This window comes from Hipposideros armiger, unplaced genomic scaffold (assembly GCF_001890085.2).
Source record: "Hipposideros armiger isolate ML-2016 unplaced genomic scaffold, ASM189008v1 scaffold_87, whole genome shotgun sequence".
Taxonomy (NCBI): Eukaryota; Metazoa; Chordata; class Mammalia; order Chiroptera; family Hipposideridae; genus Hipposideros; species Hipposideros armiger.
In genome coordinates this window covers 824,304-849,509 of record NW_017731437.1, presented here as the reverse complement: position 1 = coordinate 849,509, position 25,206 = coordinate 824,304, and the positions used below count along the sequence as shown (strand labels likewise).

The window sequence follows — 25,206 nt, the reverse complement described above, 5'->3', positions numbered from 1 at the left end:
AGAGGCTGAAGGGTAACAGGGGACCTATTAGGCAGGGGCGGGTGGAGGGGAGTATTTGTGGAATGGATTCGCCCTTTGCTCCCTACTGACTGGAGGCCTGAAGGGCCCTCACAAGCTCTGCAGAGCCCTGCGTGTCCCCACCACCCTGCCCCTCCCACACTATTGTCCCCCTTCTGCAGCGAGGACTTGAGGAACTTCAGAGAGGACAGGCATCTTGCTCAAGATCACCCAGAGTCATGGTTTGAACCCAGTTTGGCCACTGCCTCCCCAAGCTGTGCTGAGGGGCTGGCTGTGGGCAGGGTCTCTGGACCCCATCACCTTGTTGCTCCCCCACTCCTTGTCCCCGCCACTGGGGGCTCACCTGGGACAGCCATGTCTGGGCATCCAGGATACTCAGGAGGCTGTGGGGCTGGCCTACCAGGAGGTCCAGGCAGGACTCCCTCGGGGGCTGGGGGATGGGCTCCCAGGGCAGCAACTCCCGCCGACACTCCTCCTGGGAACAGACAGCATTTGGCTGTTTATGAAGCCCACTCATATTCCTGGGGGGCTTCATCTGAGCCAGAGGAGGGATGGCCCTCCCATTTCACAAATGAGTAAACTGAGGCTCAGAAGGACTGAGACGGCCCATAGCAAGTGGGCTGTGGGGCAGAGCTCTCAGTGCGGTGCCTTCTTTTTACCAGGGATGGCTTCTGTTCTGGGAAACAGCTGGGTGTCCCCCTTCCGCATCCATGCCCAGTCCCTTTACCTCCTCCTGAGCCAGCAGCATCTGGATGGAGAGGAGCTGGAGGCGCTCACTGGCAAGGTTGTTGCACAGTTGCTCAAGGCCATTCACCCGCAGGGCCTGGAGGCACGTGGGCAGTGAGGTGGGAGCCCACACAGGTGGGGAAACAGGGCAGGTATGGGGGGCTGGCACACAGGTCTGGTGCCCTGCCTCCCTCTCCCACAGGGAAGAGTGGTGCCCCACGGCGGATGCTGCAGCCTACAGGGTCAAGTGCAAAGGCCCTGGCACAGCGTGCAGGCCGCCTTAGCCCTGCCCAGCCATAGTCAGGCCTCCCTCTAGGATCCCACACCCCTGCCCTCTGCCTCAGCATGACTGTGAGCCTTCAGGCATCTGGTCGCAGCCATCCTGTGGTCTGGAAGCCTCCTTTTCCTGCGACCTAGGTCACTGGCTATCAGTATCCCACATCCTGATAAGTAGGGCTCCAGGCTGCCGCCTCCAAGAAGCCTTCTGGCATTCCTCCTGCAGGGATTACAGGCTCCTTTCTCTGTGCCCCCAACACTTCACTAGTAACCCCAGCAAGCCCCACTTCCTGTAGCTTGTTGAGATTTTTGATACACTCTAAAACATACACAAGAGTGCAACGTGAGCACACACACACACTTGCCATGTCATCCCCCTGCTCAGAGCGGGGATGGCCATCACCAGGGGGACACTGGAGAGCAGACGAGAGCAGGGGCAGTGAGCAATGCCCATGCAGGGATGGAGGGTGAGGCGCCTTGCTCTAGCCCCCTCCTCCCTGCCCCAGGAGGTAGGATCTTCTGGGGTGAAGAGCTTATGAAAAGTCAGGGCGATGCCGGGGACTTTCCCGCTTCCCACTCCTCTTGGTGAATGGAGGTGAGGCTATGGGCCGACCCGTCGTAGGGCCTGTCTCCCACTGACTCAGAGGCTCCTGTGAGACTCTGCAAGGCCCAGCAGGACAGAACTCTCCAGAGGCAATGTCAGGACTGGTCAGAGCGGGGCAGAATGGCTACACCCCCGGAGCGTGCAGCTGTCTCCTGAACTATCTCAGGGCCAGGCAGGCAAACAGTTCACAAGTGTCCACCCCCCACCCCCAGCTGGAGCTGCTGGGGTCCCCAGAAATAATCAGGATGAGATGGGCACTCTGTCCTGGGCCCCACCCCAAGGGGTGACCTCAAAGCCGTAGACATCCACGACAGTGACGGTGTCCATGCTGCCTCCCTCCCGGGGTGGTGCCAGCCGCGTGTTGGTCCTCCTCAGAAGCCAGGTGAAGAGCCGCGAGTACAGGGCCTTGGCCAGGGTGTCCCTGTGGGCATGGTGTGTGAGCCACGTGCAGCACAGCGCCAGGTGTGGTGACAGCGCTCTCCTGCCCCCCAGGGCCACCTGGCATCAATGGCGCCTTCCATGGGGAGGAATCTTGAGGCCCGGCCATAGGGTGTTTCCTGGAGGGCAGAGGATATGCACGTGGTAGGCCAGGCCCAAGGCCCACATGGGCACTCAGCAAGCCTTCAGGTGGCCTGGTTGTGCCCGTGCCTCCCCAGGACCGTCAAGCTCACCGTGACCCTCCTGGTGACAGCTCCCTCCAGGCGCTCGGGCGGCACCTGCAGCAGCCGTGCTGCCGTGTGGATCTCGGCCCAGCTGGACACGGCAGCCACCTCCTGGGACTCCCTCTGGACAGAGCAGGGAGGGAGCAGGGAGAGCTCTGCTCGCGCATCTCCCAGGGCAGGGGCCAGGCCTTGCTTTGCCTGACAAGCTGCTCTGCCACCCAAAGGTAGACCGGGCAGGTAGGAGCCGGCTCTGGGTGCTGAGGGTTCTAAGTGTGAGTCCTGACTTGACTTCTTCACTGAGTGGCTGGCCCTGCTGAGTGTCTTTCCTCTCTGAGCCGCCACTGTCTTACTATTAAAGGGGACACAATGCCCCTTAGGTCCTGGTATTGTCATGAGAATCGAATTAGAAAACACATGGACATGATTTACACAGTGCCAGGGACATAACAGCTGCTCAATCGGCGCCAGGTATGCGTCCCAGGATGGGCAGCGTGGGGGCCAGGCATTGGCATAGATACGGAAAATCCAGGCCTCGCACCCTGGTCTCGGTTTTCTAGTCTATAGGATGGGGGTCTGCCTGCTTTCCTGGGCAGCGGAAGGTGGCCCAGGGCTCTGCAGTCTCCCTCACACAAGTGATGGACACCATTGTTGCTCTGATTATGCAAACAAGCCACACGGGTCTGGCACCTCAGGGGAAGCCCACCTCTGATGAGGAGAAGCAGATGTTGCCCAGCTGCAGGATGGTGGCCAGCACGGCCCAGACTGCGGTCAGCTCCTCAGGGCACAAGCCCAGCGCCTGCAGGGCCTTCACCAGTCCTGTGAGGTCCCGGGCATCCTCCTTGCCTTGGAGCCTGCAGGCCCGGCCCTACAGAGCATAGCAGGGGCGGGGAGCAGGGCCTGGCCACCCATTGCCTCCCCCTACACTGGCTCCTCCTCAGACCTCTCTGCCGAGACCCTTCCCTGGGCAGGCCCTGTTGCCTGCACCCAGTGGGCCTTGTCCCTACCTGGTTGAGGTAGTGGTAGGTCTCTGGCTCCTGCAGGGAGAGCTGCTCCCGTTCCACGGGGTCCAGCCCTGCTAGCAGCTCGTAAAAAACATGGAAGCTCCGCTCAGCCTGGGCCTTAGAGGAGAAGGATTGGCTTAGGGGAAGCAGTGGCCTGGTTCTGTGCCCCAGAGCCAGCAAGGACAAGTCCTGGGGAAGGCAGGCCTGGGGGCTTAGGAACCATAGCCACCCCCCCATACACACACACACACACTCACACACACAGTGGCCCCTCCCTCTTTCCCACTCTGGGAGCTGGCAAGGTGGGTCTTACCTGAAACACCACCCTTGAGGTCTCAAGCAGATAATGTGACACAGAAGCTCCCACGATGACCCCACTGTAGGCACAGGACACTGGCTGGGGGTACCCAGGGTGCATGCAACCCAGGGGCCCCACTCATCATGGGTCCCACCATGGGCTGGACCCGAGGGCAACAGCCTCAGGTTCCCAGTAAAGAGAACTGATCATGCATGCCCCCTGTGCCCACCTGGACCCCCATCACTCACTGCTGCAGGCAGAGGCATAAGACCTGGCCGAAGCGGCTGGCATTGGCATTGAGGACCGTCTTGGCGTGGCCGAAGCTGCCGAGCAAGGGCAGCACGTCATCCAGCTGGATGGGGGGAGGGCATTCAAGTATCCCCAGGAGCAAGAGTGGTGCCCACTGATCAGGCATCCCAGCTGAAGACACTCTGCGCCTGGGGACTGTGCTGGTCCATGGAGGGTCGGTCCACCCCACCCCACCCTGCCCCCACAGTAGGCGATGCCTGGGGCTGCCCTGAGGAGAAGCCAGAGGCCTGAAGACCACCCTCCTGGCTCAAAGGAGGATGGTTCCTCTTGGAACTCAGGGAAATGGCCAGTTACCCCTTACCTGGCACCCTCTGTCCCTCGTCTGCTCCTGCTCCAGGCTGCTTAGGAACTGCACAATCTTTTTGGCAGCTTCTGTCTTCCCTGAACCACTGTGCCCACTGCAGGAGGGAAGGGCTGGTAGTGTCTCCAGGGAGGGGCACATGGGCTGACCCCATTGAGCCCATGAAGGGGGGACATGCCCACTTGGAAGTGATACTTACCCTAGAGACCCCCTAAAATGTAGAAAGAGAGACCCCGGGCATGGAGACCAAACAGAAAAATGTCCCCGAGATGTCTCATTCAAGAGGCACATGTGGCTACTTCAGCCAATAGCACAGGCCTTAGAAAGTCCAGAGCTGCCACCCAGCAATGGAGCAAACTGGCAGCTTCAAATGCAGCTCTCATGTGCCCCTCCCAGTGTGGGTTCAGCCTAATAGGGGAGCCACCACTCACCTGACAAGAATGCAGGTACCCTGTCCAGTGCTCTGAGACAGGCTATAGGCTGATGCCACAATGGCAAAGATATGTCTGGGGAAAGAGGGTAGGGGCCAATGAGAAGGCTGCCAGGGGCATCTAGGGCCCTTTTCGGTGGAGGCAGGATGTGCCCACCAGCCCTAGGACTTCGGTCGATGGGACATGCTGGGGCTTAGCAGCCTGGGGTAGGAGCAAAGGGTTGTTGAGGCAACATTACTTACGGGGTGCTGTTGGGGGCCTTCCTGGGACAGTAGCTGGCCAGGACCTCAGGCGAGAAGAGAGGCAGGGGCTGGCGGGGGTTCAGAGCGAGCAGGAGGGGCCCCCCATAGGTCTGGGGAAGAAAGCTGAAGCTCTCACCAGAACATGGAGGGAGCAGGAGACGCAAATGGAATGGGACCCTGACAGTCCCTGCTCCAGCCCCCGGCCCCTGCTCTGTGGGTTCCCAGAACGGGTTCTGCACCCAGCCCAGGAAGGAGAAGCTCCCGAGGTGCTGGAGGGCCCCCTGACCCCAGGGGAGACGGGGAGTGCCAGCCCACCATCCCCTCCCTGAGTCCCCGCATACGTAGATTCTGCCCAGGTGAAACCTCTTCTTGAGGCACAGCAGCACGGAGCTGTCACACACCAGTCTGTGGGGACAGCAGGGTGGAGGAGCAGAGAGTTGGGTGGAGGGAGGTCCTAGGTCAGTGCTGCCACTGGCTGCAGAACACTTTGGGCAAGTCACCCACCCCTGTCCATAACACAGGGGCCCAGCTGCTAAGTAAATTACCCACCGACAAGCAGGACCAGGCTGCTGACCCAGAGGGAAGCTTTGTGCCAGTTAGAGAAGGAAGTTCGAGGCAGAGGCCCGATTTCACCCCTCACCTGCCCCTTCCAGCCAGACGACCTTGAGTGAGGCAAAATCCCCTCTACAATTTATAAAAAACGGGAGTAGGGCGCGACGTGAGGAACTGTGTGACCTAGCTAAGGCAGATTTGGAACCGAGCTCACGCACCGCAGCCGGGCCAGGTCCTCGGTGTCTTCCAGGACGTCCATGAGGCTCCTGCCCTCGGCACCGAGAAAGGATGGCGTCTCCAGGCCTGGCCCGAGGCTCAGCTCCAGTTCCCTCTCCAGCGCTTCCTCGGCCTCATCCTCCGGCTCCCACCGCTCCCTCTGGGACGCACAGGGGCCTAGGCTCCTCTCCAAGGTGAGCCGGGGCAGCAGAGTGTGGGTGCCAAGCCCAGGGTCCTCGCTGGCGTCTGAGCCCTGCGCCCAGTGAACCGGAGCCTCGGCTTCCAAGGCCTCCGGCTCGGCTTCGCTGCCGGAGCCGCTCTCGTCGAGTGGGGGGGTCTCGCCGCGGGGAGTCGGGCAGAGGAGAGAGCCGCGGCGGGGCCCGGCCACCCCTTCTCCGTTGGCCCTGCGCCCTGCACCGTCCCTTGAGGCCGCGGCACAAGGCCGAATGAGCCCCTCCCCGGCGGGGGCGACTGCGGACGCTGCCTCGGAACTCCGGCCGCGCGACGACCTCCGCGCCCTGTGGATCCTGGGGAACACGACCGCGAACTTGGGATCCGGAGTCGGGTCCTCGTCCTCGGAAGGTGCGTCGCGGGCTGGGCTCTTCGCGGCCTGTGGGGAGCTCGGGCCGCCGCCAGGGGGAGCCCTCGGCCGTCCATCCAGCCCCGCCACGCCCGCCAGGCGCAGCGCTAAACGGCGCCGCAGCCCCGGCCCGCGGCCCCGCCCACCTCCCGCTCGCGGTCCGGGCCCCGGCCCCTCGCCTGCCCGCGGCCCCGCCGCCTGCCCCCTGCCCGCCCTGAGCCAGAGCCGGTGCCACAGCCAGCGGAGGAGGCCCAAGGCCCGCGCCACGCGCACGAGCCGCTCCTTGAGGCCCGCGCGGCGGGGACCCGCGGCCTCGGAAGCGGGGCCTGGCTGGGGCCTCGCGCGGAGCCTGTGGAGCGCCACGAGGGCGGCCAGCGGTGCTGGGTCGCCGGGTCCGTCTCCCCCTTCGGCCTCCGCTTCGCTGTCGTCCGCTGCTTCTTGCACCTTCCCCACCACCTTTCCGACCTGGCGGCGCCGATTCCGGGCCATCGAGACCTCGGCTCCACCGGGCTCGGCGCCCCGCGGCTTCGCCTCTCGCCGCGTCCCCTTGTCACGCGTGTCCCCGGCCGGCCTGGGTTCCTGAGAAGCCCGCGACTTTGGGGGGACGCACGCACGGCTGCTCTGGAGGGGGCTGGAGGCCGTGGCTTTTTTGCCCAGTTCGGCCTCTTTGGCCTCCGTGTACCTGCTCACGGGTCCTGGGGCTGCCAGTGGGCCCCGTCCAGACCCGGCCCCCTCTGGACTCGAGTCCTTGTCTGTCCCGGAACCCTCGTTCTTTCCTTGGGGCTCCGTCCCCGACAGTCCTTCCTGGCTCCGGGGCTCATCGCTACTCAGGCCGTCGCTGCTCGGAAGCTCTCCCGGCTCCAGCGCTGACTCTGACCCGGTTTGGGTGCCTCCCGAGCCCGTGTCCGTCTGCTCTGATTTGGGCCGCAGCTCCGGAGCCCCGCCGTTCTGGCTGCCGTTTCCCGGGGCCTCGCGGGCTTCGCTCTCCCGGCAGGAGCTGCCTCCGTCTCCGCCCGACGCATCCCCGTCGAGGCCGCGCCGAGCCGAGGGTCCCCGCCCTTTTCCTCCTCTCCTGTGTCGGCCGCGCTCGCCTGTCGTCCCCTCTCCTCGGGGGAGACTCTCCTCCTCCAGGCGCCCCGCACGGCTGTCCCCGGGCCCCCGGCTCTTCTTAGCTCCGCGTCCCCGACGCCGCGCGCTTTCTTGTCTCCCCTGGGCCTCCGATGGAGGACCAGCCCCGGGCCGTCTGCAGCCGCCGTTCTTCTCTGCCGTGGGCTTTTTGTGGCCAGCAGAGGTCCCCTGGCCTCCCGCGGGGGAGGACTCCAAGACTGGTCTCACCCCGCGGGCCTTACCACGGCCCTGTCGGCGTTCCCGGCTGGGCACGCCATCTGCGCTGGCCGACCCGGACTCCTGCTCCCGTGAGGCCGGCCCCTCGGGTCCCTCCCGGCGTTGGGGCGTTTTGCCGTTTCTCCGGCCCATGGCGGGCCCAGTGAAGAGGGGCTTCCGGGGGCGTCTTCGTCCTCTCCTGTTCCCGAGGACCTGGCTGCCCGCAGGCTCCCTCAGCCCTCCGCAGCGCACCACCCCGGTTCTGCTCTGGTGGAGTCCACAAGCTCAATCTACCCCCTCGTGTCTCCTGCCTTACGCAGGTGCATCAATAATGCAGGTGGCTGCGGGCTCTGACCCCCGCGGCCAACAATGGAGCGGAGGCCGCCCAGGAAAGAGGAGACGCTGCACTTGCGGGCAAAGGCCAGGGCCAGGGCAATTCTGCTGTCCAGGAGTAGCTGCAAGCCAGGGCAGCCTGGCACCGCGCCAAAGAGGGGGCCCACTTTCAGCTGCTCCCTCACTACTTGCCCAGCATGGGTGAAGGGTGCGGAGAGAACCTGTCTGGGCCATACCCCTAGTCCTGGGGGCTCCAGGGGACACCCTCTGTCCTCCCCTTAACCCCCTGGATTGCTCCAGGATGCTAGGGGCCAGACTGACCTTGGCACACAGATACCATAACATGAATTTTGTTAGTCTTTTGTTGTTCGATTACATTGTGAAGTATAAAGAAAACAGCGTACAACAAAAATGCACACCTTGAACTAGTCAACTTGACACCCAGGAGAGCAGGACCCCCACCGCAGAGCCCAGTTCCGTCCCCTCTCTTCCTCCTAATTTTACCACTCATTCCTTCACCTGCTTTGCTCACAGCATTGTGAACGCCTCCAGTCTGCGGAGCACCCCCTCTTCCGACTCCACTCCTCCCTTACTCTGGGAGCCATCTCCTCCTCTTCTGGCCTTACCCACCATCCACAGTAACTTTCACCTCCTTTGGGTTTGTGTTTACTAGGAGCCAGGTGCTGTGTGATTCTACAGACTCATTTAATCCTTACAATCCTCTGAGGTAGACCCTATTATTATGTCCTATTTTACAGACAAGTAAACTAAGGCACAGGAGTGAGGTCATCTACCCACGGTCACACAGCCAGTCACAGGCAAAGCCAATGTTCCAAGGTTGGATCTGCCTGACTTCCAAGTTTAAGTGGACACTAAGGCTCTCCCACCTTTGGATGCTGAAGATCAGTCTCCAGACCGTGTGTCCAGCTGCTATAGCACATCTCCAAGGCCCTGGAATCACCCCTCACTCGCCTTCTCCATGGCAGTGATCTTTGTCAACTCAACCTCCATTTTGCCACTACCATCCCCTCTCCCTGGACTGTTGCTGCAAGGACCCCCAGCTCCTCCCTCTATGCCAGCCCAGCTTCCATTAATCCACTTTCCAGAGAATGCCAGTCCCTTCCATTTGTGCACGCCTATCAATAAACATTGTTGATCTCACACTCCCAGTATGAGAATGTTTTCTGAGAACTGAAATATGCGAACCACCGACATTAGTTAATATTTCAAAGCATAGCGTGCTTAAAGCCAAGCTTGTTGTAGTGAGCGTGGATGTAAATCCATTTTCTAAGTCTTTGTGATAATTTCAGGAGTGTGTGTGTGTCGATTTCTTGTTCTGTCTGATTAGCTGGATCATTGCTGCAGCCACGAAGTCCCCTAATCCACGGAGTGCTGGCTCTCCCATCTTCTTTGCATTTACTCGTGCTTGCGTTAGTACCATTACCTTCAATTCTTAGCTTCTTAGCAGGGAACTTCATGCACTGTTCATTTGTTAGTTTAGCTAACCAGATAAAACAAGCTGTAAGTTCCCCAAAACTGTCAGTCAAAAACCATACAAATCTCCATAGGCTGAGGATGGGGGTGGGGGTGCCAGCCCTCTGTGAGGTTCTCCCTCCCTTCTTGGTACCCACTTTTGGTGTATCATCCCCTGACCTACAGACTGAGGACCCCAGTGCCAAGCCAAGGTATAAATAGTAAAGCTTAATTTCTCTTGATTAAAAAATAAAGACATCTTGGGCTGGCAGAGTGGCTCGTTGGTTCAGAGTTGGCTTAGGAATGCGAGCTCTGAGCAGCAGGGCCGCCAGTTTGGATCCAACATGGGCTAGTGACACTGCACCCTCTATAGCTAAGATGGTGAACAACAGCTTGACCTGGAACTGGGCTGCTGTGAGTCGCCGGCAACAGCATAGGCTACAGTGGGGCTGGTCGGCAGCGGGTGTGAGCTTTCATGAGCTGCCGTGAGCCACCGTGAGTGGCTGTCCAATGGCCGGCGAGCGACTGCCTCACCCGGGAAGAGCCCAGTGATAATACCAACATGGGCCAGTGAACTACATCCTCTACAACTAGACTGAAGAACAAAAGGACAGCAACTTGTCTGTTCCCCTTCCCCAATAAAAACCTTTAAAACTAACTAAAATAAAGACATCCTGTGCATCAAATTTTAACATGTTCTCCCTGGCCCTGGCCCCCACCATTAACCCATTATCTTTGTGGACTCACAACAGATCACAAGGGAATAATGCTATCATCCCATTTCCCAGAAGAAACCGAGGCAGAGCAAGTAAGTAATTTGCTGAGGTCACACAAGTGGGACTTGCTGGGGTTTAAACTACAGTGGTCTTTAGAAGAGTAAATCTTATAGTGAAATTTCCCTGCTTAAAACCAGTCAGGAGCTTCCATTGCATCAGGATAAAGTCTGACTCTAACTGCAGGGTATGTGGCACCCCCTCGTCTGTGGCTTAGTCTTCATCTGCTCAGCAGCCCTCCGCTACTGCTCCCAGGGACAGCATTCCTCTTCTCTTTGGGGAACTGTCCCCATTCCTCAATGGCTCTTGGAGCTCCCATCTCAGTAAGCCCCACCCTCTTCTAAGGAGTAATAAGGGACGCCCAAGTGACCCAAGTTCCCTAATCCAGACTCTTGAGCTGGCCATGCCCAGCTGGGGGCGATTGGGTAGGATGTCCCCACGGGATATCCATCCTCTGCTGTGTGAGCTCCTCGGGTCCTTTCAGCAGGGCATGTCCCTGCTCAGGCCGAGGTGGGCACCTATGGCACATGGCAGTGCCCTCACCCTCGTGGGGCTCCAGGGGCTCCCAGTCTGGCCTTGGCCACTGGGTGGTCTCATCATCAGCACAGTTCCTGCCAGCCCCAAGCAGACCAGTCCCTTGCATGCTGCTGTCCCCTCTTGTCCTCTGCAGAATGGTCTGCCCAGCCTACCACACCTTCTGCCCAACCAACTCCTAGTCAATGCTCCCATCATAGCTTAAGGTCACCTCCCCAGGCACATTTCTCACAGGTTCCAGAATTTCCTTCATCCTAACACTTCCTGCACTTCTAAGGACTATGTGCCCCACATGGGCAGGGACCTCATCATCTTGGCCACCTCGCAACCCCAAGCACCTGGCATATATTAGGTGCTCAACAAAAACAGGTAAGTAAAGATATAGTCCAAGTAGAATCAAACCCCTGTTGTAAGGACCTTAACAGCTGTCTAATCCAGCCCCTCATGTGGAGGTAAAACCTTTCACCTCTGGGCATTGCCCCCCACCTCAATAGTACCCCACAGTCCTTTCCTGAAGTCTGGAAGAAGCCACCAGACCTGAGATACTGCGGGTGTCTTCCGCTTCTGACAGCAAGGGGACTCCCTCTGCCCCGACCCAGTGATGCGGTCAGACAGACTCAAGACGATTCCCTCCTGCTGTTTATTCCCAAAGACAGAAGGTGTCGCCTTGTTCAGACACAACCAGGTACAGTTTGCTCTGATTCAAATGGCTTAAGAGGCGGATTCTTCTGAGCACCAGCCTGGTCCAGGGGACAAACCCCAGGGCAAAGACAATGAACCAGCTAATGATCATTTCCATTTACGGGGGAAATTTCTGCACAGTTAAAAAACTAAAGTCATTGGACCAGTGAAGAGGTAATAAGGTACCTTATTATTTATTAAAAACTCTTTTCACCCAGAGGCAGTTAAAATTTATAATTTAAAACCCAGCCCACTACAAAAAAGGGGGGGAAGATAAAAACTGTGCAACATTGACAAAAGGAAGGAAACAGACAAGGCCTGGGAAGGGGCAGCCCCAGGGTCTCGGTCCCTCCTCTCCCGAGGCCAGGAGCAGCAGTGGGGTGGAAGCTGGGGGCGCTCCCAGCCCCTAGCCCGGCCCAGGGCATGGGCCCCTCCAGGTGGGCCGGTGCCCCGAGGAAGAGCCCTCAGTAGTGTATTCATCGTGCAGCCTGGACGTGTGGCCCGCTCACTCTGCTGCGGAATGAGGTAGAGTGACAGCAATTCAGATGCAACCTGGGCAGGATGGTGGCCTGTCACCCACCCTGAGGCCAGATGCGGAGTTTTTCAGAACCGGGGCATGTGTCACGGCTGGGATGCACCCAAAGGTTCTCAGGGACTTGGGGAGGAGGAAGAGGGCTTTCCCAACTATCCCTCCCTAGGAGCACGTCCTCCCAGCTGCCCCCACCCAGCTCGTGGCAGTGCCCAAATGCCCTACCTCCCCCATTGCTGAGGCTGTACCTCATGACCACTTGCTGAGATCGCCAATTGCCATAGCTCCTGCATGGGCAAAGACAGGACTGTCACCCTCCATGGGGACTCGAGCGGCCAGACAAGGACCTTCATTCTCAGAGCTCTCCTGGCAACCCGGGGCCCACCCCTGCACGCTGGGGCAATAACTCACCCTCGGTCTCCCTCCAGCGTGCTCTGGATTTCCTTCAGGACCCCTGGGGAGCAGAGGCCTGGTGAGGCCAGCAGGGGCTGGGCCAGACATAAGCCTTTCTCCCCCTTTTACTGATAGGGTGCCGGGTGGGTCTGCCCTCATCAGGGAAATGACCCTCCCCTCCACCCTGGCCTTCCAAACCTCCTCTACCCTGAACATCCCTCCTGCCAACCCCCCAGCCCCCGCCTGACTCACTCTCGTCATTGAGCAGAGCGTGCTCCATCACGGGGCCAGGCCTCCTGTCTGAAAGGCAGAGGCCAGGTCAGGTGAGCCCTCGGCCCTCTACCCCAGCTCCTCCTTATTGGGGTGGGGGTGCTGGAGCCCAGAGCCCAGGACTGGAAGGAATACTGTTTCTAATCCCAGCTAATCTGCTCACCTGGGGTCCCCTTCCCTCCTTCCATCCCAAAGCCTGGGCCCAGTTGGCCCAGGTGCGCTCACAACACCTCTGCCCCCACACTCCCCTGGCCCCACAGAGGCCTGTCTTACCCTCTCCATCACTCTGGCTCCCTGAGTTCCTGTGGGAGGAGAGATAGTAAGGATCGGGGGCCACTAGGCTCCCTATTCTGGCTTGGAAAGCCCTAGTCCCGTGAAGAATGAAGTCAACTGACCTGGCCTGCCCTGAGCAGGAGGCTCCTGAGAGGAAGGCCAAGCCTGTCCTGGATGACACCTCACATGGGAGGGAGGGGCATACAAGGGGGGCAGAGAGCCAGAGCCTAGAGTGCAGGCTGAGCTCACAGGGGAGGGGGACTCTGGCCAGCTCCCAGTGGGTGCCTTAGGGAGGGGCAGGGAGAGGGCTGGGGCAAAGGCTACCTGCCCTTTTACCTACCTGGCTCGGCCCAAGGCCCTCTCAGGGCCTGATCCATTGTGGGAGCGGCTGTGGTTCTTGATTTCTGTTGAATCCACCAGACACCGGGGCTCCACCAGCCATTTGGTGGAGAGAGAGAAACGTTCAAACTCCGAGGGTGAGATCAGGTAGAAACCTGGGGGGGTAGGGGAGAGGCCTAGTAGGTGAGGCCAGCCCGGTCTCCTAGGTCCTGTGCTGCCGACAATGGGGCTTCCACCCAGGGAAATTGGGACCAGCGTCTCCCTCGAAGTTCTCCACCTAAAGGGCCTGGCCTTGGCCGCAATGCCCTTCCCAGCAGCCCAGCAGTGCAGTGGGAGCCCCACACCCAGCCCTGCTCGCAGAGGGCCCGGACGCGCCACCACCTGCACACCTTGGCCGTATTTGGTGAAGACGCAGGAGGCGATGCCGCTGACGTCCTCCCGGCGGATGCAGCTGTAACGCACCTGGGGCTTGAGCAGGGGCAGCGAGACAACCTGGATGTCGCCCAGGTTGGTGAGGATGGCCAGGTGATGCTCCCCGTAGTCCTCGGCTCGACAGCTGCCAAAGTGGGCCACGCTGACCCGCCGGACCCGTGAGCCCTCCAGAGCGGTCAGCTTCAGCTTCAGCTTGGCACTCACCTTGGGCAGCGTGAACACCTGGAGGCACAGGACTGTGGTCACACCAATAGCCAGACCCCAGTTTGCAGTGTAGCCAAACAAGGCCTTCCCCCTTCCCTGTGTCCACTGGATGTGGCCCAGCATCCCAGCAAAGCCTGCTCAGTCTCGCAGCTCCCTCAGTGCGTGGGCATGCAGTTCCCACACTGAGGCTGCAAGGATGCCAGGGCCACTGATATCCATGTCTGCATTTTCTGTCCCAAAGATAGGTCCTACTTCAGTGTTCCCACTGCTGAGTCTGGGGCCCAGGGACCCCACACCAAGGCCCCTCTCCTGTCCTATGACTCTGCAGCCCCTCATACACCAACAATAAATACAGCTTTCAGGGAGTCCCAGCCATTTTCATTTGTGCCCGGGGTCTGAGCCCCCACCAGGGATCCCTGGGGACTCCACCCGTGTGGCACCTTGAACTGCTCCTCTGACACAACGAGCAGCTGGTGGCTGCCCTGCATGTCTGGGCTCTTTGACAGGTCATGTGCGACTTCCAGGGGATCGGGAAGGGGCACGCTGTGTCCGTCCAGCACCAGGATGCCCACCACGGGTGCTCGGTGCATCAGCTGGATCTCCTTGGCTACAGGGGAGGAGGCAGGAGGTGAAGCTGGTGATCGGGTGAAGGGCGAGGCTGGAGAAACGACCCCGCCCTCAGCTTAGGCAGACAAACACCCTCTGTTCCTCCCCTACCCAGCACTCACTCTGCTCTGCCCGCACCAGTTCATCCATCCTCCGTTCGGCAGGGGGCACACGCAGGGCAAAAGCATAGATGGTACCCCCATTGGTGCCGGCCCACAGCGAGGGGCAGTGACGGGAGCCTGCCAGGAGGCAAAGGTTTATATCTTACCCCTGGCTCTGGAGGTCAAGTAGAGCCAGGTGGCCTAAGCTTACATCTTGGTCTTGCCACTCACTACCTGTGTAACTCCAAGGTCATTTCAGCAAACCTTGCAAGCGTCAGTTCACTCCTTTGTAAAACTGAGCTGCTGTGGGTCCTGCCCGCCTCTGGGGTGCAGATGGGGAAAAGGCCGGGAAGGCTCTCTGATAACCAACGGCCTTGAACACAGATGGTCCTGAACCCAGGACAGCTCAGCCCTTACGATACAGCAGACAGCCCCCTCATCCCGCCCTCGCCCTGGCAGGAGGGCAGCAGGGGACAGCCAAGGGAGCTTCTATAGGGCTTATGGCGTATCAGCAGGCACGAGGCATGTCCCAACCCTCACAGCCATTCTAGGAGGAAGACAGTCCATTTTACAGGGCGATAAGCTGAGACCCCAAAAGGTTAAGTGACATGTCCAAGGTCACGCTTCTAGAGGACGGTGGAGCCTGGATATGAAGCCAGGACAAACTGACGTGGAGGCCCAGGCAGGGGAGGGAAAGACACAGGTGGAGGCTCCGACCCCCCTCCTGGCTCACAAGCAGGAAACTGCTCTTAGGGTCCCATGAGCCAGGCAGGCAGTAGCCTCCAACATGCCCTCATGTCAGGGGGCGCTCGCCTGGGCCCCTCCCACCTCAGGCTGGCCACTCACTGTCCCTCAGGTAGGTGTCAGCAAAGTAGAGGGTCCGGACGAAGCCCGTGAAGGAGTCCTCCGCTGAGCGGGCCTCAATCTTACGCTGCACAGGCGCCAGCTCCATGTTCTGCAGGCCCGACCGCTCTGCCCGGATCCGCCCCTCCTGCACCTGAGGTGGGTTGGGCCGGCCTGAGGGTGGGCTTTGGCCTCCCCTCCCTGGGGCATCTATTGCTCAACACAGATTCTTCTAGGGGGAGACTGGCCACAGCCCACGCCACTCCCTGTCTGATAATATTTACTGAGGACTTGACCCCACGGTGTTATAATTATTGCCGTTACAGTTGGGGAAGCTGAGGCACAGAGAAGCAGTGTGACCTATACCCACATAGTTGGCGGGCAGTGGGGCGGGAGGTGAACCTATGTGGTGTGCCCAGAGCCTGTGCTTGCAGCCAGAGCAAGCAGCGAGAGAGGAGTACTTCGGCCCACTGTGGCTGCTCCCAGCTCTGCCTGGGATCGTGGCTGGCCTTGGCCTCACCTCTCCCGGGGGGCCAGCTGGCCGCTGCTTCCGGCTGGACACCCGGCTGCGACGTATCCGGCGGAAGGACTGGCGCAGGGACTTCTTTAGGGACTTCACTCGGGACAGCGGGCCCTCCAAGGCTAGCTGGTCGTTGGGGTGCAGCGTGCACCTAGGGGGAACATCAGGCTGTGAGCGCTGCCAAGGCCCAAAGTCCTCTCGCCAGGCACCAGTCCCAGACCCAGGCCCCGGCCCCCCTGGGCGGGCTGCTCACTTTACAAAGACCTGCCGCCGCTGCTGGTGGTCAAAGAGGCCAAAGCCGTGGCTGGTGCCGAAGGCCACGAGCCGCCACTCAGAGTGCAGAGCCAAGGACGTGACCACAGCCGGGGGCTGGCACTGCACCAACACGAAGGGCTGGAAGCCGGGCTCGAAGCGCACAGGCCCCGGGCGGGCACACAGGCGTTCGTGCCCCTTCCAGCGGTAGCCCTCCTGGTCCTGCAGCAGGTCGGCCTCCACCTGCTGCACGCAATGCTCCGCCTCCTCGTCATTCAGCTCCAGTATCAGCACCTGGGGAGGGGGAGGGGGCAGATGGACTGAGCCAACCCTGACACCAAGGGACAGCGGGACCTCCGGGACCTGATGGAGTGGACAGCAAAGGGCCCGGGACCTATGCCAGGGCCAAGGGACCAAGCAGGGCTAGAAGGCCTCTGCCCAACCTCTGGCCCTCGATTCTGGTTTCTGCAGGAGAAACCACCTTCCCAAAGGCCTTGCTCTAGTGGAATTGGGCAGCCTCTATCCACTGGCGAAAGTCAGGGCCACAACGGCAGCTAATGCTCTTGATGACACCATTGGTGGGCACTCAGGGGGTTGGTTCCTGTCTCTGCTGCTCCCTAATCCTGAGAAGGAAGCTCACGGGCCTGGATCCCTCCTCCCGCCGCTCCCCACCCCCAGCCCAGCCTGATACCTGCCCTGCTGTGCCTGCCACAGCCAGGTAGCCACTGTATTTGCAGAGGAAAATCTTCTGGATGCCCAGCCGAGGATCGTCACTGTAAGGGTCGAAGGAGCCCACCTGACAGGGAGAGGAGGCCCATGAGTAGCCGTAAGCACAGGACCCAACCTGTCCCCGCCGTCCCGGTTCCTGGCTCCTGGCCTCACCTTGCGGAGCGGGGGCCACTCGTCCTCGCCCTGGGCATTGAGATTCTCGTTGGGGTCTGTGTCGGTGATGAACACCTGGACCGTGCTGAGCTTGTAGAGCAGCCGCAAGCACACACCTGAGGCGTCCCAGAACCGCACTGTGCCATCCTCATGCCTGTGGGCAGAGCCCGCCTGTGGCCGTGAGGAGGATGCCGGGCCAGCGGTGCTCGGAACCGGCACACACCCCTCCGGGCTCTGCTCCCACCCCACATATCCCACTACGCAGGAGGAGTGTGCCATCACCTACCCCGTGAGCAGCAGGTCCCTCTGGGGCGGGGCGGGGGCCAGGCTGGTGCCACCATTAATGGGCCACTCCTAGAAAATGAGGCCAGGAAGTCCATGGGAAGAGCTTGGCCCCAAGGTGGGGCTGGGGTTAGTGCTGGACCTACCATGGTGGAGGAGTGTGTGTTCTGCCGGCTGCCCGCAGCAATGATCCTCTCCCACAGCTTCAGGGGGATGTTGGAGACATGGTGGGAGCAGGTGATGGCGGAGCAGTGCAGGGAGGCCAGGTAGGGAGGCTGCACTGGCGGCCAACCTGCTGTCTGCAGGTCAATCACCACCAGCTCCTCCTCAGCCAGTACCACCAGGGCATAGGGGTCATCAAAGGCTGGGGGGACAGGCCAAGGATCAGGGGCTGCAGGAACCAGGAGGAAGCAGTTTGCCCCAGCCTGGCCCTGTGGAATATAATGCTCTAGAGTTAGATCCAGGGAATTTGCATTTTATAAACAATCTCCAAATCCAACAATGTATAAAAAAGAATTATATGCCATGACCAAGTGGGATTTATCCCAGGTGTGCAAGGCTGCCTCAACATTTGAAAACTAATTAATATAATCCATTACATCAACAGGCTGAAAAAGAAAATCCACATGATCATATCAATAGATGTAGAAAAAGTATTTGACGAAATCCAACACCCACTTATGATAAATACTCTCAGTAAACTAGGCATAGAGGGAAGTGTCCCTAGCTTGATAAAGAATATCTACGAAAAGCAGTTAACATCATGCTTAATGGTGAGAAACTCGAAGCTTTCCCACTAAGATCAGAAACAAGGTGTCCCTGCTCACCGCTCCTTTTCTAGTACTAGCTAATGCAATAAGACAAGAAAAAAAAATACAAGGTATGCAGATTAGGGTGGAAGAAATAAAACTGTCTTTGCTCACAGATGACATGATCATCTATGTAGAAAATCCAAAAGAATCAATAAAAAAACTGGACCCTGCTCCTAGTACCCGGTGTTACATATGAGAAGGGAAGTGGCTGAGAAATAAGCAAAACCAAGTTTGGAGTCTCCTTCCCAATGGCCTTGTGGTGGTGAGGGCGGGAGAATACAGCCCAGGATATCCTGAGCAGGCCCGTGCCCCTCACCTGGAGGCTTTGGGCCTTGTCAGATCAGAGTTGTGTGGAGAGGAGGCCCGCCCTCCTGGAGCGCTCCTGCCAGGCCTCCTTTCCAGGTTTCGACACCGTCCCTTTCTGGTCTTGCCTGTTACCCGATTTATAAGGCTGACTCAGGGCTTTGCTGTTCTGGCCAAGCTCCAGGAGGCTGTTTCACAGCTGCCTCCACACTGCATTTCCTGCTCCAACCCGCGAGGGCTTTACCATATCCAAGCCAGGACCCCTTTTCCTCAGTTGGGTGGGTGTTAAACCCAACAGTACATATCTGCCCCCCTTGGGCCAAGTCCCACCTGAGCCAGGGAAGGGCAAAAACCACGTGGGGTGGACAGGAGGTGTGGCAGCAAAGATGGAACCACAGGTGGGCAAAGAGGGGAAGAGGACAGATGGGGCTCAGTGGTACTAAGAAGGGGTACACTAGGGATCAGGGAGTGGCAGGTTTGGGAATGGCTGCGGAGGCTCCTCCTCTCTATCTATGGACCAGCCAACGTTCCTCTACCTCCCAGCGGCTAGTCTTCCATGTCACTCCCGAAGCGCGCCTACCTGCTGCAGGGTCCACCTCGGTGAGGACAGTAAAGTCGATGATCCGGGATGTGAAGTCAAAGGCTGTCTGCTGGCCATTGTGGACCACGGAGATGCAATGGCGGTCCCCATAGCTGGCCCGGGGCATGCCACCCTGGAAGATGGTGAAGGGCAACCTGGCAGGCACAGAAGAGTAGGGGGCTGGGCTGGGGCTCCTGACGTCACCCCAGGCAGCCACAGGCCGAGCTGGCAGCTTGGACTTCCCTGTGACTGGCCTCTGGACAGGGGCTGGGAGGGAGGTTGGTTTCAGGGTAAGTGCCCACTCAAAGTCCCCAGGAGGGGTGGGGCAGACCCCCATCTCTTCCTGACTGCAACAGCACATGAGAGCTTGGGGGTGAGGTGGGGAAATGCAGGCTGTGGGTTCTGAGTCTTTGTAGCCACTTCTGTTTTAACCAGAGTGGCCCCCCTTTCTGTAGGATTCTGTTTGAAGAAACGGGTCTGCTGCTAAAAACAGTCTGAGAGGTGATGATCTGAATCAACTCTGGGAGGTTGAAAGGGAAAGACGGGGAATGTTGTTTCAGGAATTAGCCACGAGAGGTATGAATGGCCCTCTCTCCCTTCCCTGGAGTCCGAGACCCCGCCATGGGACCCCAAGGGGCTCACTAGGACCTTCCCGCCCCTCCCCTGCAGAGGCCTGAAAAGCCTTACCGGGTGTCCAGGAAGGCTCTGGAAAGAGCAAAGAACAGAGCGCTAGTACCTACCCCTGCTTGGTGGTCAGCCAGGAGATTTTGGTAATAGCTTTGCAAGGAAAGGGACCTACAAGAAAAGAAATTAGCTGGAGCAGGTCCTCCTACCCTTAGGCACATGGGTCTGCACAGGCACCGGTTCCCCATCCCACACCCACTCAGTAGGCCTATGCTTAGGAGGTCTTTCTCTGAGCAGTTCCCTGAGAAAGCCACAACGGGCATCAGCAAACCTGCTCTGTGGCTTTGGACAAAGCCTTCCCTTCTCTGGCCCCCAGGTTTTGCTTCTGAGTTGGGCACCTATACCCGAATGCAGGAAAGACTGACTGAGAACAGAGAGGGTTGCTTTGTACACTGAAAGGCAGTCCCAGGTGACAGGGCAGGGTCAGGCCCCTGCCAGGCAGGTGGAGCACTGACCGTAAGGCTCGCAGCTGCGCAAGGGCTCCAGTCTCTGGGTGTCAGTGGACACAGGCCACTGGTAATAGCTGCCATCCGAATGGCAGCTGACAATCAGACGGCCATCCCGCTGCCAGCAGACGTTCTCCAATTGCTTCACGGGAGGAGGGGGAGAGAGAATGGACTGGGATCAGGGCGGTGGTCCCATGGCCCACCCCCCACACCTAGGCACGGGGGCTGGATGTGACTTGCAGGGTCTGGGAGAGCCCTGTGGCGCCTGGCACCACCCACCTGGCTGCTGAGGAAATAGCTGAGCACGCGGCTGCCCCGCAGGTCCCAGATGACGATGAGACCCCGGCTGTAGCCGATGAGGACCTGGTTGGGGTCCCGAGGGTGCTCCTGCAGGGCCTCCACCATCTCGAACACGCGCCGCTGGCGGGCCTCCTCTGGCAACCTTGGCGAGGGGGACACTGTGAGCCCACACTGATGTCCGCCCATGGGCCTTAGCCAACAGCAGGCAGAGCCGCACATGGCATTCCGCCTGGCAGTGGGCTCTGAACGTGCCAGCACAGAAAGACCACTAGGACACCTCGTCAAGAGGAGGGAGAAGCAATGTGTAGAACAAGACAGTGATGCTTAGAAACCCCACAAGGATGCAAATGCAGGTGGGCGCAACTAGGAGGAAAGACAAGGGTGTGATGCCCAGAGAAGTCGGTGTGGTGGTGACCTGGCAGGGAGGGGGGGAGTGGTGACTGGGAAGGGTCCATGGGGGCTCCTGGGAGGCTGGCAAGTTCTATTTCTTTGCTGAGGGGAGGCTACAGGGATGTTCACTTTACAAGAATCCTTTAAACTTTATATTCATATCTAGTGCATTTTTGTAAGGAGGTGGTATTTCATAAAAACAAGTTTTTAAGACCCGCAAAACAAAGCTGTATATTAGTTGGCCTGGTCTTGAGCCTTGGCCCTCTCCCGCTCCCTTTCCTTCTCCTTCTCCTTCTCCTTCTCTGGGCCTGGAATGCTGATGTGATGTGTGGAGGTGCTGCAGCCAACAGAAGACCATGAGGTGGCAGCATGGGACCCAGCGCCAACACTTAGGACGGTGAGTAGGAAATGGAAAGAGCCTGGACCCCGAGGGCAAGTCTATGCCCAAACCTAACCGACGCCCTCTGTGTTTACGTACATCCCCACACACCAACAGAGCACACCATACAGTATTAGCACCGCCTCTCTGGAGGCAGAATTAGAATTGGGAACGGGAGGTCAAAGAGGCCGTTAGCCTTATCTGTAAAGCTTCAGTATTTGAATGAGTCTATAATGAATCTATCACTTACATAATTTAAAAAGTACATTTCTCTTAAATTGAAAGTAAACAATGCGAGAATTACACCATTTTGGAAAATACAGAGAAGCATCAGGAAGAACATCAAAAAGAAGACGTGCGGCAGGACTGATGGAGACCATCCTCCAGACCGTCCCTTTGCAAGCGCCCCAGCACCCCAGCCTCCCGGCTCCTCCCTGCAGAATATGCTATCGCTACCAACCCCTTCATCTCCTCCCTTTTGACCCAGACTTGATCTGACCGATCTGACTCCCTCCTCTGGTAGACACCACTGCCAAGGGGCAAAGTTTCCAAAATGAGCTGCAGAAATCTACAGGGTTGTGGCTATTGAGGGCTGTCAGCTATGGAGCCTGTGTGCAAACGAAAACCCAGCACAGACTGTAAAGCACAAACATCAGCAGAAGCTGCCCAGCTGAAGCAGGGTGGTTTGGGGCCCCCTCTGTCACACTGCAGAGCCCCCGGGGTTTTGAAATATATGGTGTCAGGGCAAAGAATGCTGGACTAAGAATTGGTGATGCTACGTATCATTTTGAGCCCCACCTGCCTTATCTCTGAATGAAGCGACAAGTTAACTGCAAGACTCCTCTTAGCGCTATGATGGTAATATACTGTGGGGTGAGATTCTTAATTTGAGGGACAGATGGGGAGCTGAGTCTATCTTCCCATCCCTATAGACTTCCCAGGAAAGAGATTATTAGCTCCTGAGACATTACCGGAGAAGCCATGCCCAACACGAGGGGACAGGTTCCTAACACCAAGAGGGGCTGCGGGCTCACCGCTGCAATACGGCATCCGAGCTGATGGTCTGGTCCTCCAGCGTGCGGAAGGCTGGTACTTGGACCACAAACACGGTGCCACTCTCGGTGCCAAGGTAAAGCAGCTCACGGGAGGAATGTGGCAGGACCACGGTGATCTGTGTAGCACTGGGGGCAGCCCTGCAGATGAAAACGGCCACCCATGAGCTGGCTGCTGCCCAGGCAGGGGACTCCCCCTGAGTAGGCTCCCCAACTCCGGGGTTCCCTCACTGGCCCTGGGGCAGGCCATGCCTAGGGAAAGCAGGCCTGTAAGATCCTTTAACAGGGTCCATGGAATCTCAGGCCAGGACAAACATATTGGTTATGTTCTGCCAAGACAGGAGACAGATGGCAGTGAGCTTGAACTAAGAGGCAGGGGAACCCCCTCAGAGCCTCCTGCACAGACACTGTGAGGGGATGGAGGGAGGCAGGCCGAAGTCTCACCCATTCCGCCCAGAGCATATACAGGTGGAGACATATTGTCTCAAACACCTGCCCGGACTGCCAAGGGCGCTACAGGACCTTCCAAAGGTGATCCCAACCTGGGGTTGGGTGCACGGGTCAGGCTGGCTGGGAGAGTGATGGGACCACATTCTTACCCTGGGGGGCCACGCAGCGTGAAACTCTCTTCTTCCTGCAGCTCTGACACCCCGCCTTTGACCTTCAAGCTCCATAGGTGCAGGCTGTTGTCATCCAGCAGGGTGATCAGCTGGCACTAGGGAGGAAATGGGGGCGGGAATAGACTGTCTCATTGACCAGGGCGGGCCAGCATTCACTGTGGTCCATACATCGGGGTGGTCTCAGAGAGCCCCAGAACCAAAGGCCCCCAGCTACTCTGAGTGTAGCCCATGAACTGCAGCTGGGAAAGGGAGGTGGTCCCAGGTCCTCCCATCAGCACCAAACCCAGGGTCACCAAATGCCTGCCTCTCCACACACTACTTCTGGAAGACATACGAAGGTCATGGGGGGGCTCCTCACCTGGCCAGGCAGGAAGTAGATCTGTACCACGGCGTTGTTCTCCCGGTGGAGCCCCATGAACTCCACCCCTGGGGCGCCATAGCTAGGAGTAACAGGCTCAGGAAAAGCTCCGGAAGGCAGAATACCACCCCGCCTGCCCGAGCATCGGCACCTCTGGGTCCCACCTCTGGGCCCAGCGGTCAAGAGTGTAAACACTCAGTGGCAGAGGGCTCACCCTCTTTCCAGACAGCGGGACTGGGGCTTGGGGTGGAGGCAGAGTGGCCCTGGCCCGAGGGCCTTGGCCAGTGACCTGAGCCCTGAGGGTGAAAACAGCCAACCAGGTAGAGCTTTCATAGCCAGGCAGGTGGGAATGACGCTGTAGAAGGGTGAAACTTTGGCAACCATTAGGCTGCTCACTGCCACCCCCAGCCCCACCCCAAAACCTGAGCTGCAACAGACCCATCAGCTACCACTTGGTGGCACCTGTGAGAGAACACAGGGCCCTCTGTGGGCCCACCCCTAGCAGCCCTGGCCATGAATCTTGGTAACCAGGACATGGCCATGGACTGCGAATGATTAACCAGCTGAGGGCGGGCTGGGCCGAATGTGAGACCTGGGCCTCTGCCCTCCTGTGTTCACACCACCTCCAGCCCAGCTCAGCCTCCCCACCTGTGCAGTAGAGGGGGTTACAGCTTCACTGGAGGGGCCAGCTGGGTTCTCCATGGGTGGTTCCCCCACCTCCCAATTCCTCTAGGTCCCATCCTGGCTCACCCCTGGGGCTCAGGTCAGATCGGGCAGGAGTGCCCCAAGACTTGGAGCGTAGCCCAGGACTCCATCTTGGAACCTGTGGGCTTGCCTGAGAAAAGGCCTGGGGCCCAGGTCAGCCCAGAGCCAATGCTCTGGTAAAAGACGACCTAACCGGACAATGTCCAGCCTCGGCCAAAGAAGGCCTGTGCCCGCCAAGCAGGAGCCCACTCTACCCTCTGATGTCTGTGTGTACACGAGGACGTGCAGGGTATATGCATGGTAGAGGCTGACTCTGGAAGAGCAGCTCCCTCACGCTGCGCCTCAACCCAAGGCCACCCTGTCTCTGGTTTAGACAGAGCCTGGGGACAGTCCACTGACTCTTACTGGGAAAAAGGTTAATAAAAAAAAAAAAAAAAGCTTCTTGGCCTACCACCTGCCTCCCCTTACTGCATTCAAGGCTGACCCCTGAGAGGCTATTTGGAACATGCTGGGAATAAGAAGAATCATTACTATTTTTTTTTGGAGGGTGCGGGTCCTTCCCGAATCTCACCAATGCCAAGGTCCCTGCCCCTTCCAGGGCCTCCCTGGGTGGGAGCTGGGAGAACAGAAAGGATACAGCTTGACAGCTCCGGAGCGGGTGCCGATGGCCAGGATGCGCAGAGAGGGGCTGTAGCCGAGGGCGCTGGGCTGGTGCGGGAAGCCGTGCTCTACTGTCTGCAATGAGAACCACGCGGGCCTGCAGACATGTCCCCTTGCCCTCCGGCTTGGGGGGCGGGCAGTGCCGGATGGAGAAGCCACAGCACACAGCCTCCCCCAGCAGGAGGGAGGTGTTCAGTCCCCTTCAGGCTCCTACCCAGATACCCAAGTGTGCAGCCAATCCCAGGCCCATGTGGGCCCCACCCGCAGTCACTGCTGACCTTGTGCTTGGCCACCTGGCCATCCATCCCTGGGAGCCCACGCTCCCCAGACCAACCCTGGCCACCCGCTCTCCAGGGACTCTGACTCGGCTCCTCCACCATGCAGACTGTGGGTAACCGACCCAAGCCTCCTGCGGGGGTGCAGGAAGCTTTGGGGGGCTGGCCCCTGCGGTCTGATGGAACCCACAGCAGCCTTTCCCGGCTCTGGGCCATCCAGGCTCCTCCAGCCCTGAACATTTGCTCTCTGCATGGCCTTCCCATCACTGTGAGTTCTCCTCCATCTTCCCTGAGAGGAAGTTTCTGGAGTGTTGTCGCAGACACATGCTTTTGCTCATTTCTTACAGAAGTAATACACATTACAGAAAAGTTGGAACACACAA

At 59.1% G+C, this 25,206-nt stretch overlaps 2 protein-coding genes across 19 annotated transcripts in view; both read right to left on the bottom strand.

Annotated features, from left to right (window-relative positions):
* Nucleotides 1-7,692, bottom strand: part of MYO15B (myosin XVB) — a 32,282-nt gene extending 24,590 nt beyond the window's left edge. Inside the window, exons 1-13 of the mRNA XM_019644233.1 lie at nt 5,639-7,692; nt 5,210-5,273; nt 4,869-4,978; nt 4,632-4,701; nt 4,196-4,318; nt 3,834-3,937; nt 3,601-3,664; nt 2,990-3,151; nt 2,296-2,409; nt 2,123-2,181; nt 1,913-2,045; nt 746-841; nt 362-493 (exon numbers count right to left, since the gene is read on the bottom strand). Coding sequence (XP_019499778.1) covers nt 362-493; nt 746-841; nt 1,913-2,045; nt 2,123-2,181; nt 2,296-2,409; nt 2,990-3,151; nt 3,601-3,664; nt 3,834-3,937; nt 4,196-4,318; nt 4,632-4,701; nt 4,869-4,978; nt 5,210-5,273; nt 5,639-7,692 — 3,285 coding nt within the window. The remainder of the gene's footprint in view (nt 1-361; nt 494-745; nt 842-1,912; nt 2,046-2,122; nt 2,182-2,295; nt 2,410-2,989; nt 3,152-3,600; nt 3,665-3,833; nt 3,938-4,195; nt 4,319-4,631; nt 4,702-4,868; nt 4,979-5,209; nt 5,274-5,638) is intronic.
* A 3,614-nt stretch (nt 7,693-11,306) lies between these two features.
* LLGL2 (LLGL scribble cell polarity complex component 2) overlaps nt 11,307-25,206 on the bottom strand; it is a 33,576-nt gene continuing 19,676 nt past the window's right edge. For 9 of the 18 annotated variants that reach the window (XM_019644465.1, XM_019644463.1, XM_019644468.1 and 6 more), the window contains 24 exons: nt 24,526-24,623; nt 23,184-23,265; nt 22,805-22,920; nt 22,188-22,346; nt 20,364-20,526; nt 20,094-20,226; nt 19,695-19,749; nt 18,955-19,109; nt 17,406-17,623; nt 17,264-17,331; nt 16,978-17,131; nt 16,787-16,891; nt 16,097-16,389; nt 15,844-15,994; nt 15,327-15,477; nt 14,502-14,618; nt 14,214-14,380; nt 13,527-13,791; nt 13,139-13,292; nt 12,799-12,827; nt 12,508-12,555; nt 12,274-12,316; nt 12,111-12,149; nt 11,307-11,885 (listed from right to left, as the gene is read on the bottom strand). In XM_019644465.1, coding sequence (XP_019500010.1) covers nt 11,810-11,885; nt 12,111-12,149; nt 12,274-12,316; nt 12,508-12,555; nt 12,799-12,827; nt 13,139-13,292; nt 13,527-13,791; nt 14,214-14,380; nt 14,502-14,618; nt 15,327-15,477; nt 15,844-15,994; nt 16,097-16,389; nt 16,787-16,891; nt 16,978-17,131; nt 17,264-17,331; nt 17,406-17,623; nt 18,955-19,109; nt 19,695-19,749; nt 20,094-20,226; nt 20,364-20,526; nt 22,188-22,346; nt 22,805-22,920; nt 23,184-23,265; nt 24,526-24,623 — 3,039 coding nt within the window. In that variant the 3' untranslated portion in view covers nt 11,307-11,809. Of the gene's footprint in view, nt 11,886-12,087; nt 12,150-12,273; nt 12,317-12,507; nt 12,556-12,798; nt 12,828-13,138; nt 13,293-13,526; nt 13,792-14,213; nt 14,381-14,501; nt 14,619-15,326; nt 15,478-15,843; nt 15,995-16,096; nt 16,390-16,786; nt 16,892-16,977; nt 17,132-17,263; nt 17,332-17,405; nt 17,624-18,954; nt 19,110-19,694; nt 19,750-20,093; nt 20,227-20,363; nt 20,527-22,187; nt 22,347-22,804; nt 22,921-23,183; nt 23,266-24,525; nt 24,624-25,206 lie in introns of those variants that run through there. The other 9 variants (XM_019644471.1, XM_019644473.1, XM_019644472.1 and 6 more) reach the window with 9 other exon arrangements.